Here is a 17,519-nt window from a genome sequence, read left to right on the forward strand (position 1 = left end):
AAATTTTTTTTTAGATTTTTAAAAATATATATAACTAGTATTATGTCCATGCGATGCACGGCTTAATAAAAAATGTTTTCATAATATAATTAAATTGAATAACAATTAAAATGAAAAAAAAAAAAAAGTTACATGGAAGATGTATATTATGTAAGTTCAAGTTTGGCATTTTTTTTTCAAAAACAAATATTTTAAAAACTATGGCAAATTGTAAAAATAGTATAAAAATTATTAATGAAATCTCTCTCTCTCTCTCTCTCTCTCTCTCTCTCTCTCTCTCTCTCTCTCTCTATATATATATATATATATATATCAGATATAAAAAATATCTATTTTTTAAAATCTAAAAAATAATTGAATTTTGTATATTTGTCCTTATATATAATATATCTAATTACAATGATCAATAAAAAAATTTTATAATTTTTTTTTAATAATTCCTATTTATATGAAGAGGGGATCATCCTAAAAGAATTAATTCAAAATTTAAGATTAAAAAATAAATTTTACTTGTACACCTAAAAGAAATTTAATTTTAATCTCTTATTTTAATATTTAAATCATTTGTTTTAGTGTTGATTTTATTCAAATGGTTATAAGTTATATCACACATTCTAACTTAATAATAAATAAAAGTATAATACCATAACTTAATGTAACATTTTGACTTACTAATAAATAAATATAACACCCTAACTTAAAGTGTTGTTTGTAATTGTATTGTGCTTTAGCCTTTAAGAACTATTTTTTTCAAATAAAAAAACACATATATTAATATTACACATGAAAAAAATAATGAATTCAATAACTGAAACAGTTGAAAACAAAATTAAGCCAAAATCCCAATTCATTAATGAAAAAATATCCAATTGCTGAACTTAAAAAAAAATGAAAACGGAGTTAAGTAAAGATAGACTTACATAGAAATTTGGATTGATGGATATAAAAACATGTTTAGATCCCTCTTTTTCTCTCGTCTGCTATCAGACACTAGTACCCTAGGTACCCTATGTATGTATGTATTATATGATACCTTATTCTCACACAATATGCATTCATTATATAACTTAAAAGTAAAATATTCATTTATTTTAAAGTAAATTAATAAAAAAATTATTTACATATGAATTTTGATTAAACCGTGCATCGTACAGGCATAACACTAGTAAATAAATAAACTAAGGATTACAATTGTTGCCTTTGCCTTGTAAGATGAAAGTAAATTGACACAAATTATTTCTCATAATTTACTAGATTTTCCTTTTAATGAATGTTCTGATTGCACCGGGCAAAAGATTTTACAAAAAATTTAAGTAGGTTTGTGATGTGAGGTTTTTAATATTTGGTATTTAAACCAATCACAAGCCCAAAAGGCAGGTTTCAACCAATCACAAGTGAGTAACAACCCACAGATTCAAGTAGTACCATTCTCCCTCTTTTGTTTTGTTTTTTGTTTTTTTTTTTTTTTCATCTTTCTATTCCCAAACATGAAACCCTTGATGCTTGTTTGATATTTAATTTGTCAAGAACTTTGTAATTCAATTGGTTAATACTTGATACCTTCTAATATTTTCAAAGAATACATCTGAGATTCAAATCTCTTTCCCCAAATTTTAATTTATTTTTTTTAAAAGCACTAATATTTTCGGATATCAAACTCAAAATGCATATTGTAGAGAACATGAACCAATAGCAACAATTAATGAGCCGTACATATTGTCCACTATTGCATGCAATCGTTACTCCTATGGCTATCTATTCATGGTATTTCCAAAATTCAAATTCTCCCTCCCTCTTCAGTTATATAATTATTAATTATTAAATAGGAAAAGTTAATGGGTGCTCAAAAGTCGTTGATTTAGAAAATATTTTTAGAAACTTTTTTATGAGAAAAGAAAAAAGTATCAAATCTTTCTTAAACTTATCCATTAACAAAGAGAAATGCTAATGCTACAAAAAATATTACAACTTTTACCATAACTCGCCATGTGGTAATAACTTGTGAGTGGTGGAGATGCAGGGGCGGAGGGAGGGGGGGGCAGGTGCCCCCCCTGAAATTTCAATTTTTTTTTACTAGGAAATACCATATTTGCCCCCCCCCTACAAAAAAAAAAAAAAAAAAAAAAAAAAAAAAAAAAAAAAAAGAAGCTAGAAAGGAAAAGTAACGTGACTTAATTGAGTTCCTTTTCTTTTTTTTTTGGACAGAAGTGATAAAACCTTTCCTGCTTTCCTAGTAGTAGTAGACTTCTACCCCTAGAAGTAGTACAATTCTAATGATCTCTATAACAACTTTGCTACACCTACCCGGATTAGAAGTCAGTAGAACTCTGAAAAAAAAAAGTATATATAATGCAAACAAGGCACGCCTCCCATCACAACGAAAAATTTTCTTTTCAATCCAGTTTCTTTGTTTGGATCTCAGAATTGCTGTGCAGTTTTTAAAAGCATTCAAGTTGGGTTTTTAAGTTACATTCAAATATTTATAGGTATGCATACTCTTAATACTTTTGCTTTGATTTATTTATTTATTTTTTTTAAAGAATCAAATTATATGTTTAAACTGTTTATATTTAGATGGATCTCTTAATTTGACTATTCTTAACCATAAATTTATAATTCAAATTATATGTTTAAACTATTTGTATTTATAATGATCTCCTCATTTGATTATTCTTAATCATAGATTGTAATTTTTTTTTCTTTATTTTAATGATATGACATATATATTTGTAGTTAATTGAGATTATGGAGAATCTTGATCATAATAATGAGTCCGGATCAAATCCTAAACGAACTCGTATCGAAGTGGATGTTGCAAATCTTCCCACGGATCCTTGTTTAAGAATAAAAATTTGTAACTATCATCCTAATGAAAGAGATCAAATTAGAAGGCATTATCTACCAAATAAACCTTGTCAACCAGTTGATCATGATTTTCCAATCTTGTCTTTTAATCTTGCCCCCCCTGACCTAAATTCCTGGCTCCGCCACTGTGGAGATGTGTAACCCTATGAACCCATTATTTTTTCTCCATCACTCATAACTTGTCACGTGGTGAGTTGTAGTAAAAATTGTGATTTTCTGTGGCACCAGCATTTTTCATTTAACAAATGTCCTAAGGGCACGCATTAACACTCTTGATTTATCCAAAAAAGGGAAAAAAGTACTTCTCATCTAATATTCACAATTAATACAATGGTGTACACATTTTGAAATGTGAAAATCCATGTTTTTTTTTTTGAGTGATGAAAATCCATGTTTAAAAAGGGTTTGGCTTACCTCTAGTATTTTTTTAACTAGAGGTTTCCTTTTATTTTAAATACACTATAGTAAGTGGAAGTGGACTTTAATCTTCACATTTTATTTAGTTAATGAGTGATGTGATAGTTTCTCATTAAAAAAAAAAGGAAAATTTAGTTAAAATAAATACTGGAGATAAGCCAAACTGGATTTAAGAATATGTTAAAAATGAAAATGTAGGTGAATCAAGAAAATGCATATTTTAAAAAATGGATGGGAGAGAATTAATACCATTTAAACCAAAATCAAATTCGGAATTTTCGTACATTAAGAGAATCAAAACTTGTAGGCAAAATGCTGGTAATTTACTATGTCAGAGCAAATGAAAAATAATAATAGTCAATAAGGGACGAGATTTTCTTTGGAATTCATGGACGAGGCCTTGCATCTTCCCCTTTACTGCTTGTTATAGTTCTGGAGTGCTAATCAAAATGTTTCAAACCAGTTTCGTTGCCTAGTGATGGTACAACCATAGTATCAAAACTAAAAGGCAGTGACCAAAAGTAAAATACAAAAACAAGCTATTTAGCAATGTTAAACAAATAATATCTTGCACAATCTTCTTTTTCAAGATGACATTGCGTAAGAATGATAACAGAGGAGGAGAAGAAATTGATACAGAGACAAGTATAAATCTTAAGGAAAGGAAGGGAAAGGAAGCAAAAGACAAAATAGATTCTTCAAGATGAAAATTGGATAAGAATGAGAGGAAAGGAAGAGAAAAGAATAGATTGCTTTCTTCTTTCCATATCAAGCTTAGTCTTCAATCTCTTCTTCTTTCACTCAACTGTCTTATATTTAAGAAGCTCGGACTGTCCATACAATGGTAACCTTAAAATCATTATAATAAAAAAAAGTGACAAGTCTGTGACTCTGAAATTGATATTGATACAAAAATATCTGAGTTTATTTTTTTTCTCCAACTGGGTATCTCTAAAATTTGCCAAATATGTCATACATTAAGGGCATCGGCTGTGGATTGCTCCTCGCTCTGGCGAGTTATATTTACATAAGAAGTAGGCGTCGTCCCAATTTGGTATGAAATTTTGAAATTAGTATTTCTTGTTATCAATTCAGCAGTATGAACAAACCTACTACTACGTACCACATAACTTCTTTAACACTTAGGTTTCTAATGTATGAGTTCAATTTTCATAGATTATCTTGTAACCAATCCAAAAAAATACCATATTAATGATACATTTGACATAGTTCCTCATTCTATATTCATTGTCATCATTATTTGATCATCTAGCTAGGACGATAGCGTTGATAAAGATGTGCACTTAATATATAATTAGGTGGCGTTTGGTACGGGAGAATTCATATTACTTCTGGCATCTAGATTCCTAGGAATGTAGTTATTCCTATGTTTGGTTTCATTGGGAGATTTCCAAGAATGCGAGATGATAATGTTTGGTGTATTCTCAGGAATCTTAAATGAATTATTTGTTTTTCCCATTTTGTCCTTAGATTTGAATGTGAACTATCTAGTCCTTTAAAAAAACACTTCCCTTTAAATAAATATTGAAAAAAAAATATAAACTATTAATTAGTCATTTAAAAAATATTATGAGTGCTAAATAGATAGATAAAAAAAATATTTTAGAATTAATGTGAAATTGACGTTTTTAACCAATGATATTGTAATTTGCTCGATCGACAGGTAAACAAGGGTGTCACCTAATTTGAATTAATTAATGGTACCTCTTTGTTTCAAATTTAATTTTATATATATATATATATATATATATATGCGTATGGAAAATGATAATATGTACACAGTACACATCAGTCACAGTCCTAACATAGATGCTCTTCCAACTTACATAAGTTTGTAAAAAAAAAAAATGTTAACCCTTGTAGATTAATTAGTACATTATGATGTTTTCTACAAAAAAGTACAAGTTTTAAATCTTTTATTCTTAACTATTGAAATTTTCAAAATAAAAAATTGTTGTCTTTGCTTAATTGATAGCTTATTATAATCAGATCGTAGCTTACTTTTTTTTTTTTTTAATGTCTAAACAATTGTATGGCACAAAATGAAAAATTAATTAACTTCAAACTTTTTAGGATCGCATCTTATGATATATACATATGTGTTGAAGCATCAGAGTTTGGTATATGCTGTGGGTTTTATATTATAAGTTTTAATTAGGTTTTTCCCCCCCTACTGTTTATTCACAGAAAAAGAAATAGAGGGGAAAAAGGAATTGAAAGCATGACTTCCCTTCATTCTTGGATGATTTCCTTGGCAATCGATTTTGGGACATTTTTTTCAAAGTCACTATCTTGACTTCCTAAGACAAGTCGCAAAGCATTGATATAAGCCATACAATAGCTTCATTTTTAATTTTTTGGCACCATTGTTGCATACAAATACCATGGGTTGTTAAAAATTTATGCATTTTGTATCATTGTAAAATAAAAATCAAAAGCACTAGAGAGGATACAAATTATTGACATGTACTGTAACATATGAATCTAGAAACAAAGCTATAAATCCAAAAAAAAAAAAAAAGGACTACATGAAGCTACTAATTAGATCTATATTTCTAGAAACTAAACAAAACTAAGATCTGAGATACGGATAGATACATTAACAAATTCTCATGAAAATAAATTCATTGACGTTTTGTTGAACAACACACACAACAGTAAAAGTGATTTCTCAAAAAAAAAAAAAAAATAGTAAAACTGAATACCTGGTAATAATGGAGAGTCTCCTTCAAACTTTTTTTTTCCACACGTAAAATCTAAATAGAACTTTGTTAAAAAATATATTAACAAAGTTGTTTATTCTATTTATGTTGTTTTGGCGAGAAAAGATAAAGACAAGAGAGAAGATATTGATAATTTGTTTATAGTTTATCTTAATTGCTTAAATAATAAGGAAAAATGGTTAAAATTGTCAATTTATAAAAAATATAATTTCTTTCAAGCTTGGAAATCTGGATTCTCACCAGTTTTAAAGGGAATCCACATTCCTACTAAGAGGGGTTTAAGAGGGGAATCCAGATTCCCATGATATCTGATTCCCAAGCATAATTTGCAACAAAACATGGGAATCTTTAAACATTCCTAAGAATCCTAAAACATTACCCCGTATCAAACGCCACATTAGAGAAATGATATGCCCACAATATTTTTACAATAAATTCTAAGTGGCAGATTGTTACTAGTTGTTATTGTTGGGTTAAAAAAGTAATCTCAGTCCTGAATTTAAAATTTGAACCAATAACAACTAACCACCTGTGATTTGTTGTGAAAATGTTGTGGACATAGCACTTTTCATATAATTAATCACTAACTCGAGCAATGCGTGGGACAATTTATATATATAGTTATATACTCTTATCATTGATGCAACAATAAATTTGTTTTTAAATTCTCCACATGAAAAAATAAATAACAATTGTTTATCATTTGTCAATCTATATAAATTCTCACAACTCTAAATAGCCCACCGTCTACTCTTTCACTCGTTTCAACTTCAACTCTTAATGACTCTAATTTTTTTTTTCTTTTAAGCGAAAGAATATGAAAGTTATGGTTTCCATGGAGGAATTCAAAGGGCAGCCTCGGCTCCCAAAATTTGCTGTCCCAAAACGCTACGACATAAGGTTGAAACCGAACCTCACCACGTGCAAGTTCGCTGGCTCTGTGGCCATTGAGCTCAAAATCGTGGCAGATACCAGTTTCATAGTCCTCAACGCCGCTGAACTCTCCATTGATACCACCTCCGTATCTTTCACTTACCCAGCTGCACACTCTTCTAATTCTAAGCAGCAGGTAATATCTATCTTATCTATCAGCCTAACTTTACTTTTAAAGTTAATTTAAACTAATGGTAAAAGGTTTTGTTGTATGTGCTTTAACTTAACATCCCAAAATATCTTGTTTGTTGAATACGTTAGAATAGGGCAAATAGAGAACACAAGAATACGTGGATTACATAATTTAGTTTGCTTAAGCGCTACATCTTTATCATATGAGAGTGTAGTGTACATCCTTTGTTAGAATGAACTCAACATGGGTATATATAATAGGCTAACTATATATTAACTATGGTTAATAGACTTCTAGTACAAGTAGGAGATTTGACTTACTCACAAAGTAGGATTAGGTTTAAGCCTATTATGTTGGGCCAATTTATCTGTAACATTGTTAAACTTTAGCTTGATTGATTTAGTTGTTTTTGCGGTTGTATGAGCTCTAGCTTATTCAAATAAATAGTCAACCTTGTGATTATCTGAATGTGAGACTCATTGACTGAGTTTGCATTTGTCATGACACACCAAATGCCATGTCTTTTAAAAATAAAATGTTGAATGAATAAATGAATAAGGTTTTGGATTTGGGAAAAAATAACTATTTAGCCTTAATTTTTGAACTATGTAGCCAAACAACATACTTTTCAAACAATGTAACAAAATACCTGTGTTTTTGAACTCAATATTGCTATTGTCGAGCACTATGCGTATTTTGCCACTTAAAATTTTTTTGAAAATTTTGCATAGAAGTTCCACTTAAAATTAAGTATAGTACTCAAGATTATGCATGGTACTCAAGGTTGGTAACGTCAAGTTCTAGGTAAAACTCGACATCAGCAAAATAAAGTTCCAAAACAAGGATATTTTGCTACATAATTTAAAAAGGGGTTGTTTGGCTACATAGTTCAAAAGTTTAGACTTAATAGCCATTTTTTCCTTTGGATTTGTGCAGGTGTTAAAGCCTTTAAAAGTTGATGTGGTTGAAGAGGACGAGATTTTGGTTTTGAACTTTGCTTACACTCTTCCCATTGGTCTCGGACTTCTCACTATCCACTTTCAAGGATCTTTAAACGACAAAATGAAGGGCTTTTATATAAGGTACATATTTTTTGTTGCAAAAAGGTTTTTTTTTGGGGGGGGGGGGAGGATAAAACAAAGGAATCTCTTTAAAGAAAAACCCTAGACTCGCCTTTAGCCAATCAAATCTACAAAACCAATTGTCGTGTATTTTTATTGCAAAAAGTTTAGAGACACAAAATTTTTCATAATATTTTTTTTTCACTTTTGTTGACCTTAATTTAATATGGTTGGTGAATAATAAAAATGATGTAAGTGGTAGATCCATACAAAAAGTAATGTTACTTCAATTACAATTTATCTCTTTAGAATTCATGTTTCTATGCAAAAACCATGTTATTCCAATCACAACTTGTTATCTCAGCAAAATTTCAATAGGGTTGAGTCAAAATGTGTTTGTGGCGGTGAAGATGTGCATGTGTATGTGATGACAAAAATTGGGTTTAGTTCTTGGGAATGAGAATCATTTTTATAAGATTATGTTTTGCATTCCACTTGTATAAGACCATATAGGATTTAAATTACTTAAAAATTTGAAGTGTTTTTTTCCCATTTAGCTAAGTGTTGAATTTAGTTTTTGTCCATTTGACAAAAAAAGTTAAAAAAATAAAAAATAATTAAAAAAAAGTTCTTTCAAATTCAAATATAGTTAAAATGATTAAATTTTTATTTCCAAATGCTGTTTCAGATTATCAGGCAGGCCTTTGACCATAACAATTAAAGGTTTAAGTTAATGTATATACTCTCTTTAATGGGATTGAACCTATGATTTCACCCTTCACCATTTACTTATGAATGGAGCAAATTATAAATGCCTTCTGTTTTTTGCTAAATGAGAATTTTATTAGTAATGTGTATATAATTTAATAAATGTTATTTTGTTTTCCAGTACATATGAGCACAACGGTGAGAAGAAGAATATGGCAATTACACAGTTTAAACCAGATGATGCTAGGCGATGCTTTCCTTGTTGGGATGAACCTGCTTGCAAGGTGTCACAATCTCTCTCTCTCTCTCTTGGTTAATTTAAGATTTTGTGACTAAATTATTTTTGGTTTGTAAGTAGATTTGCTTGATTCTATTTCAAATGAATGCAAACAAAAGCTTATTTGGCCATTCTTATTGGGCATCGAGTGTTACAGGCTACGTTCAAAATCACATTGGATGTGCCATCAGAACTAGTAGCTCTTTCCAACATGCCAATTATTGAAGAAAAAGTGGTTGGGGATTTGAAGACAGTTTCATATCAAGAATCACCAATCATGTCTACATATTTGGTGGCAATTGTTGTTGGTTTGTTTGATTATGTGGAACATCTTACATCTGATGGTAAAACATTACACTATGTTCACTGTTTCTTGTGGTATTATGATCCTTGTTCTTGATAGTGTAATCTTACATGACTTTATAGGAGTTAAAGTTCGAGTATACTGTCAGGTTGGTAAAGTAAATCAAGGGAAATTCGCATTGGATGTTGCTGTTAGGACACTAGAATTTTACAAAGAGTAAGTTTTACTGTGAATCGCCACCAAACTACTGATTTACAAGACACAACATAGAAGTCTTTAGCTAAATAGTGGACACTGGTACATGGTTATTGGTGATCCCTTGAGTTGTTACATTTTTGTGCTTGTGTTGTATTATTTGAAATTCCAATTAACCATGATAATTTCTGCAGATACTTTGCAATGCCTTACTCACTTCCCAAATTGGAAATGGTTGCAATTCCTGATTTTTCTTTTGGGTCCATGGAGAATTATGGTTTGGTTACATACTGTGAAACAGCTTTGCTCTATGATGTCCAGCATTCCACAGCTGCTGATAAGCAGAGGGTAATATGCATGTTGTGAATGTTGCTATTTTTGTTAGAATTTTGTTTGGCTAATATAGTATGAAGCTATTGTTTAAATAACACGGCACAAAATGTTTAATTATTATTTGTCTCAGGTTGTGATTGTTGTAGCCCATGAACTAGCACATCAGTGGTTTGGCAATCTTGTAACGATGGAATGGTGGACTCATTTGTGGCTGAATGAGGGGTTCGCAACATGGGTATTTGTTGCATTGGGTTGTAAATGATCCAAACTGAGCTGTTGATTAAAATTTTAAGATTGGCTTTTATAATTATGTTTTGAAAATGAACCAGGCTCAATTTTATCACCAAGCTAGATAACATGTTCATCCTTGCATCATTTATTTTGTTCATTAAGCTAAAGCTTGTTCACACATCTTTTGATAAGATTATTTCCTTCTCATATAAAGTCTTGGTTAACTGCTTATATATTTTATAATACATGCTTACATATATTTACTTATGCTTTAGGTGATATCAATCAAGTTACTTTGGCAGACTACTTTTATTCATTTATGGCCCTATAAAATAAAGTTCATTAACCTTGTCTTCACACAAAACTTTTTGCCATGAATTAGACTATTTATATGTCATTGTTTTGTTGTGAAAATAAACGCAAAATAATAAAATAGCAAGCTCCGCAATACACAAGACTTAAAGTGGTTAGGCTAACTCCAAGCCTACCTTCGCGGGCAATCCCAACAAAATTCACTATTAATAATAGGAATTACAATCACAAAAACTCTCAACAATTAACCATCCCAAAATCCCAATACACCCAAAGGTGCCTCACGCTAACTCACTTGGCAAAGTTAGTCTTCATCCTTCTTACAAGACAAAGCTTTGCTCTAACTCTCACACACAATAGCTACTTTACCACTCCTTTTATAAGGGACAACACTCCTCCTTACTACTTCTCTTTTCAATATGAGACTAACTCTTTTAATATATATAATTGGTGCACCTCCTTATTATTCTTCTAACCAATGTGGGATTCCAAAACCAATGAGGAATTCTTGAACCTTCTCCTTTCATGCGCTGGACTCAACATGTTTATAACTTTCTTAATGAAAGTTCATTTAAACTATATATATAAAAGTCAAGCCTCAAGTTCCACTAACTACTTAATACTATGTTTTAACTTGATTTGTTTATCAATCAAGCCTTAAAGGGTTGGCTTGAGCCTAACTTCATTATCATTATTAATCCACTATTTCACATCTATTCTTTTTTATTTTTGTTAAAATGTTGACATTTTTAAAAGTGGACATTCTTGCATCAGTTGTAGATATGTGTGTGAAATAGTAGATGAGAGCTAGTGTGAAAAAATAACTTTCCTTATTAAATTAAACTACATAATTGAACGTAGCCCAAGCTCTTTGAAAATGGTTTGGTTTTGTTTTGTTTTTTTTTGTTTTTTTTTTTTTTTTTTTTCACACAGCCAGCATGGATCATGTGTCTATATATTATCTCTTATTATGCTGCTTGTTGTAAATTATCTATCGTTTATTTCAATATGTGCAGGTCAGTTATTTAGCAGCTGATTGCTTGTTCCCACAATGGAGAGTGTGGACTCAGTTTCATGATGACTATACAGAGGGTCTGGGGATGGATGGGCTTAGAGTGTCCCATCCCATTGAGGTACTACAATTGCTTTAAGGAATTAGTATCATTACTTTTTTGAGTATATCTCAATTTAAGCGTACTTTTTTAGGTGAAGATTAATCAAGCTAGTGAGATTGATGAAATAATTGACTCGATAAGTTACATAAAAGGTGCATCTGTTATCCGGATGCTGCAAAGCTATCTTGGTGCTGCTTGCTTTCAGGTTGGTTGTTAGATTCTATACTGGAATATATTTCTTGTCCCAAGTAAAAATATTTCTAATTATTGAAGAAACTCTTTTCTCTCCACTCCCAAATTCACATGAAATTTAAGTCATGGAAACCCTTCATAGAGTAAGTCCTAGAAAAAGATAGAGCAATAGGAGTTTTCTTTTTGCAAGTTCGGAAGAGGTTAGAGAGGTTTTTTTCAAAAAATAGTTGGATAGAATGAAAGAGGTTTAGGAAGTAACCACTAACGTGATGAATACTAAGTAACTAATATTTTGAAAAGTGCTCATTTCTATTTATATATAGAAACAATGGTGATACTCATCTAGATAAGAAATGGTATTAGAAAGCATATTTACTTGATATCTGGTGACATGGCCTCATCTTGATTATCTTCTAGATTCTTTCTTGGCTGCCATGTATTACTGGTTTGTTTGGATTGAGGAGAAGGGAGGGGGAGTAGAGTAGAGTTGGTCAAAAATTAGCCTAATTTTCGCCAAACTCTACTCTACTCCTACTCCCTCACCCTCAATCCAAACAGGCCAATGATTGCAATTAAGGTTCGTCCTTTTAAGTTCCATCTTTGTCAAACGATCATCTTCTGCAATATATGAGATAATTGCTCAAATCTATTCTTTGGATTAAGAAGCTCAATTGGCTTGCTCATTGTATGGCAGTTAATTACCTTTTTTCTTGCATCTGTAAATTGTTTTCCTCCCCTTGCTTTAAGTAACTGTTATTTGCTCCTCTTCTTCCCCTCCCCCCTCTCTAATTTGTGTATGCAATCAGAGCTCACTTGCTTCATATGTAAAAAAGTTTGCTTGGTCGAATGCAAAGACAAAAGATTTATGGGCTGCCCTTGAGGAGGGATCCGGTGAGCCTGTGAACAAGCTAATGAATTCATGGACAAAGCAAAAGGGGTACCCAGTCGTATCTGTCAAAGTCGAAGATAAAAAATTAGTGTTTGAGCAGGTTTCTTGTGTCTGGTCTCTTTCACCCATTTTTTCTCGAAATAATATATCTTAACCCTGATGCATACCAAGTTGTTTTATTTTGTAACGAGTTTCAGTTAATAATATTTTGAGGACTAACTGGGTTCATACAAATCAATGTAATAATGGCAGTCACGATTTTTGGCAAGTGGTTCCCATGGGGATGGGCAATGGATTGTTCCAATAACATTATGCTGTGACTCATATGATGCGCGCAAGAATTTTCTACTTCAAACAAATCCTGAAACTCTTGATATGAAAGAGCTCATGAGTGAAGAAAGCAATTTAGCATCTGCTTGGGTAAAACTTAATGTCGATCAGACTGGTTTCTATAGGGTTAAATATGATGAGGACCTTGAAGCTAGACTCCGAAATGCAATAGAGAACAAATACTTATCTGCAACAGACAGATTTGGTAGTTTTGATATTTTTACTCATACCAGCTTTTATCTCATGATGATATGTGTTGATGGTTGAAAAGAGCACTTAACACAACTCATTCGTTTAACAGGCATCCTGGATGATTCATTTGCCCTTTGTATGGCTCGCCAGAAGTCTTTCATTTCATTTTTAGCCTTGCTGAATGCTTATAAGGAGGAACTTGAATATCCCGTGCTGTCTACTTTAATCAAAGTAATGCTCAACTCTTGCTTAGGACAAAATATATTTCAGTTGTGCTCTTAGTCCTAATTCTGGTCCCTTTATTCACAGATAAGTTATAAAGTAGATAGAATTACAGCTGATGCAGCCCCTGGGTCATCGGTTGCCAGTTTTTTTATTGAACTTTTCCTGCATTCAGCAATGTAAGTTGTCCTATATACAAATAATTGAAATTCCTATGGTGGTCTAAGTCATTCGGGTTGCTCTGTCTACTGTTTTTTTGATATAGTGATACCTTTGAAGCTGATTATATTCATTTTGGTTGAGAAAACCCTAAAAGATGTTAACTATTAAGGTCCTAGAAAGTATGACTATACATTTTCACAGATTTATAGCATGGGAGTATCTTTTCTTTATATGCTGAATAATTATAATATTAAGAGGTGATTAATAAGCTACAATCAATTATATATATATATATATATATATATATTATCATTTATAGCATATTAATCTCCCATGTATATGACATTTTCTGAATTTAGTCAATCTTTTTCTTTCTTATATAGAGCTGCTAATAGCTAGTAAATAGCAGACATAGGTATTTTTTCAGTAAATCTTGGAGATAAAGTGTAAATGTCTCAGAATGTAAAAAGAGAGCTTTAAGGAAGAAGAAAAAGTCACTTACGGATCGTTGTGGATAGACACAAAGTCTTACCTCAGGATCTAGGATGTGGATATTTCATACATAATGTGATTGGCAAATAGTATTTATTTCTTTTATTTAGAGATATTCAATATATGCTTACTCAAGACAAAAATTATCATACATACTAATAATTATATTGAATAAACCTTATAGATCACGTCTGAAGTTGCGTAATATGTATAAATATCTAAGGAAGTGAGCAGGATGTCAGAAGAAGTTTTAGGGGAAGGGGTCTTCAACTTGATGGCAGCAGACCAACAACGAGTTATATCAGACCTTAGATGCTAATGGAAACCAACGAGTTATATCACTAACCCAAATAATGAGCACTCAAAAACTTTGAGCAAAGTGAAGAGCCTTATAGCTTATTGGCATTGCTTGCTCTCCTATATGAGGAGTTGTGGCTATCAAAAAAAAAAACACTTTGAGCAAGATTAGCTTCTTTTTTATTTCATTCTTCCATTTCTTTTTTCTTGAATGTTTGAATTTCTTTGCAGGAAGCTTGGTTGGGAGCCTAAGACAGGTGAGAGCCATCAAGATGCAATGTTGAGAGGAGAGGTTTTGACTGCCCTTGCTGTGTTTGGGCATAATCTGACACTAGAAGAAGCAAGTGAACGTTTTCATGCATTCTTGGATGACAGAAATACACCACATCTCCATCCTGACATAAGAAAGGTTGGTAAACAGAGCATTAGTCAATCAGTAGTATTTTTCCATCTACAGTACCTCTCAACTTTTCTAATGGGCTCTGGTTGCAGGCAGTATATGTGGCGGTAATGCGAAGAGTCAGCACCTCAAACAGATTTGGTTATGAATCTCTTTTGAGAGTGTACAGAGAGACTAATTTGAGGCAGGAGAAAGCACGCATTCTAAGTAATAACACATCATTATTTAAATTTTGAAAAAATTTGATCTCTCTAGTATGTTGGAGACATGTCGCTTTTTGTGCTTGTAGGTTCATTAACATCTTCTCCAGATCCCAACATAACTCTTGAAGCTCTCAACTTTTTGTTGTCTTCTGAGGTATGTATAATTGTGGAGGTCAAGATTTTTTCATACATGTTGATATATAATGGTCTGATGGAGCTTGGGATGCTGATGCTGGCTTTATTTCCCATTCAATCTAGGTTTGTACCCAAGATGCTGTTCTTGGACTTGCGGTTAGTAGGGAAGGAAGGGAAACAGCTTGGTCATGGCTGAAGGTAATACCCCAGTTGTAACGTAAAATGCATAAATCACTTTGCATTGAAGAATTTCAACCGTTCATGTGCGTGCACTATATCCATGTTTTACATTGATCAAAATTGTCCTAAAAAAATTATGAGACTGGTCTAAGATTTTGCATGTGGATTTGAGGAAGAAAAAGGAATTTAAGCGTGTACAGAGTACAGGGCACTTGCCTTCTTTCATGTAGAAAAAACATGCATTGTGGTGCACCTGATAGACCTTAGACCTTTTCCCCTGACTCCAAGGAAGACAAAGTTCTTGGAAGAGCTGAAATTGACCCTTTAAAGATCCCTATGCCTAAATAGCTTGTAGGAGCTTTAGATTTTTTAATATCTCTCACATTTAATAAAACATCTATATCAGAATTTCTAGTTTTAACACAAATACAGTTTTAATTTATTTTGCTCAGAAATTACATGATGCTAGTCTAGACTCAGAACAATTCTTTTTTTAGCTTAATGTTGCTGAAATCTTTTTGCATAACATGAATGAACAATTCTTTTTCTAGCTTATTTTTCTAGTTTTGATTTACTTTGGCACTGATCCCCTATTATTCTATTCTTGTGTTCATCACGAATACATTCATCATTGATGCATACCTCTTTGTTATTTAATGCATTTTTTTTTTTTTTGCTTTTAAATGTGATTGAAATAAAGAATTACTGGGAGCATATTTCAAAAACCTGGGGTTCCGGATATCTAATAACTCACTTCATCAATTCAATTGTCTCACCGGTTTGTCTCTCCCTTCCTCATCCTCTCTTTTGTTGTTACTTTTTAGTTCCACACGTATCAGTATAGTCCTTTGTATCTCAATTAAAATTAAATAAAATTTAAATTCAAATGCATTTAGTTAGTTTTTGTTACTGCTTATATATTTTTTTCTTTTTCTTATCCTGTTCTATCTATCCCCTAGTTTGCTTCGTTTGAGAAGGCTGAAGAAATACAGGAGTTTTTTGCAAGCCGTACTAACTCCAAGATTGCTAGAACCTTGAAGCAGAGCATTGAAAGGGTTCACATCAATGCATATTGGGCTCAGGGTTTTAGGATTGAGTTACAGAATCATCTTGCCAGGTTCTCTGAGCGAAACTTTGTCGTCCTTCCACAAAAGATGGACTCCAAAATAGAGATGCTAGAAGGCTACTGCATATTTGTCTTATGATACAACTAAACCAAGAATCCTATAGAGATTATCAAAAAGTATTCGTAAATGAACGTGGATCACTATTTATAGCCAAGAGGGTTATAGCCCTTCAAAATGCACTTTGAAGACACACTTTGGATGGTTTTAGCGCTCATAAATGAATATGAATCACTATTTGTAGCTAAAGGGATTATAGCTCTTCAAAAGGCATCTTTAAAGAAACACTTTCAATGATTTTAACGTTCACAATACATACTAGCCATTTAAAGCACTTCAAAACTGTTATATGATAGATTTTGTGCACACACAAAACTATATTCCCAAACCTCTATTGATTGAAATTTACGCTTCAATCCATCTAGTAGCTTAATGACTCGATTGATCAACCTACTATCAAGGTAGGTGTTATAAAATAGAAAGGTCAAGAAATCAACCTACACAGGTTTTGATCCAGAAATTGAGTCATAGATCAAGCTGGCTCGATTCATCGATATAGCGGTTCGATTGATTGAGATAAGAATCGAGCCCTTAATTTGTCTCTTCAACTGTTTTATCTCAATTTTTAACCTTTTATATATTGCAAGCTATTTTGTCTATATATATATATATATAACAAACCCCCACTAGGTTGCAATATCTATACCCAATATGGATGACACTTTATCATACATAAAAGGAAATTGTCTTTCAACCTAGACTTTCCCTTAGTGTAGTAATCTCAAAGTCCTATGAAGCTAATGGTGGCCACAACTTCAACCAAAACTCTTTGCCAAAACTCTTTGCCTTAGAACCAAAGAAAACTCACACATCAAAATGTCCCTAAACCAAGGGAGTCAATTTTGATCCAAATGCCATTTTGATTTGGTCAAGGGAACGAAATATTTTAGTACTGGTTCATACTAGTATACCGTTTCGAGATTACAACTATTTGTATATTCCTATATCCTCATTAAAAAAAGTTAAGGGTTCAAATTGTTAACAACTTTAAATATAGGGTATAAAGTGAAAAA

The 17,519-nt window shown here is 31.8% G+C and overlaps 1 protein-coding gene across 1 annotated transcript; it reads left to right on the forward strand.

Annotated features, from left to right (window-relative positions):
* The first annotated feature begins 4,131 nt into the window (after window positions 1–4,131).
* On the forward strand, window positions 4,132–16,741 carry LOC142610929 (aminopeptidase M1-like). The gene is made up of 20 exons (XM_075782920.1): window positions 4,132–4,336; window positions 6,835–7,095; window positions 8,029–8,174; window positions 9,043–9,145; window positions 9,296–9,482; window positions 9,565–9,658; window positions 9,832–9,985; window positions 10,101–10,205; window positions 11,530–11,646; window positions 11,720–11,833; window positions 12,627–12,809; window positions 12,962–13,244; window positions 13,341–13,462; window positions 13,541–13,632; window positions 14,636–14,813; window positions 14,897–15,011; window positions 15,094–15,161; window positions 15,266–15,340; window positions 16,023–16,100; window positions 16,282–16,741. The coding sequence occupies exons 1-20, from the start codon at window positions 4,250–4,252 to the stop codon at window positions 16,525–16,527; spliced, it is 2,808 nt and encodes a 935-aa protein (XP_075639035.1). The 5' UTR covers window positions 4,132–4,249; the 3' UTR covers window positions 16,528–16,741.
* Window positions 16,742–17,519: the final 778 nt, after the last annotated feature.

This window comes from Castanea sativa, chromosome 9, assembly GCF_040712315.1.
Source record: "Castanea sativa cultivar Marrone di Chiusa Pesio chromosome 9, ASM4071231v1".
Taxonomy (NCBI): Eukaryota; Viridiplantae; Streptophyta; class Magnoliopsida; order Fagales; family Fagaceae; genus Castanea; species Castanea sativa.

Bases quoted from the DNA above. Each gene is read 5' to 3' on its own strand.
- LOC142610929 (XM_075782920.1), top strand. From the start codon at position 4,250: ATGTCATACATTAAGGGCATCGGCTGTGGATTGCTCCTCGCTCTGGCG. The intron at 9,986-10,100 runs GTAATATGCATG...TATTTGTCTCAG, and splicing joins CAGCTGCTGATAAGCAGAGG to GTTGTGATTGTTGTAGCCCA. The intron at 13,245-13,340 runs GTAGTTTTGATA...TTCGTTTAACAG, and splicing joins ATCTGCAACAGACAGATTTG to GCATCCTGGATGATTCATTT.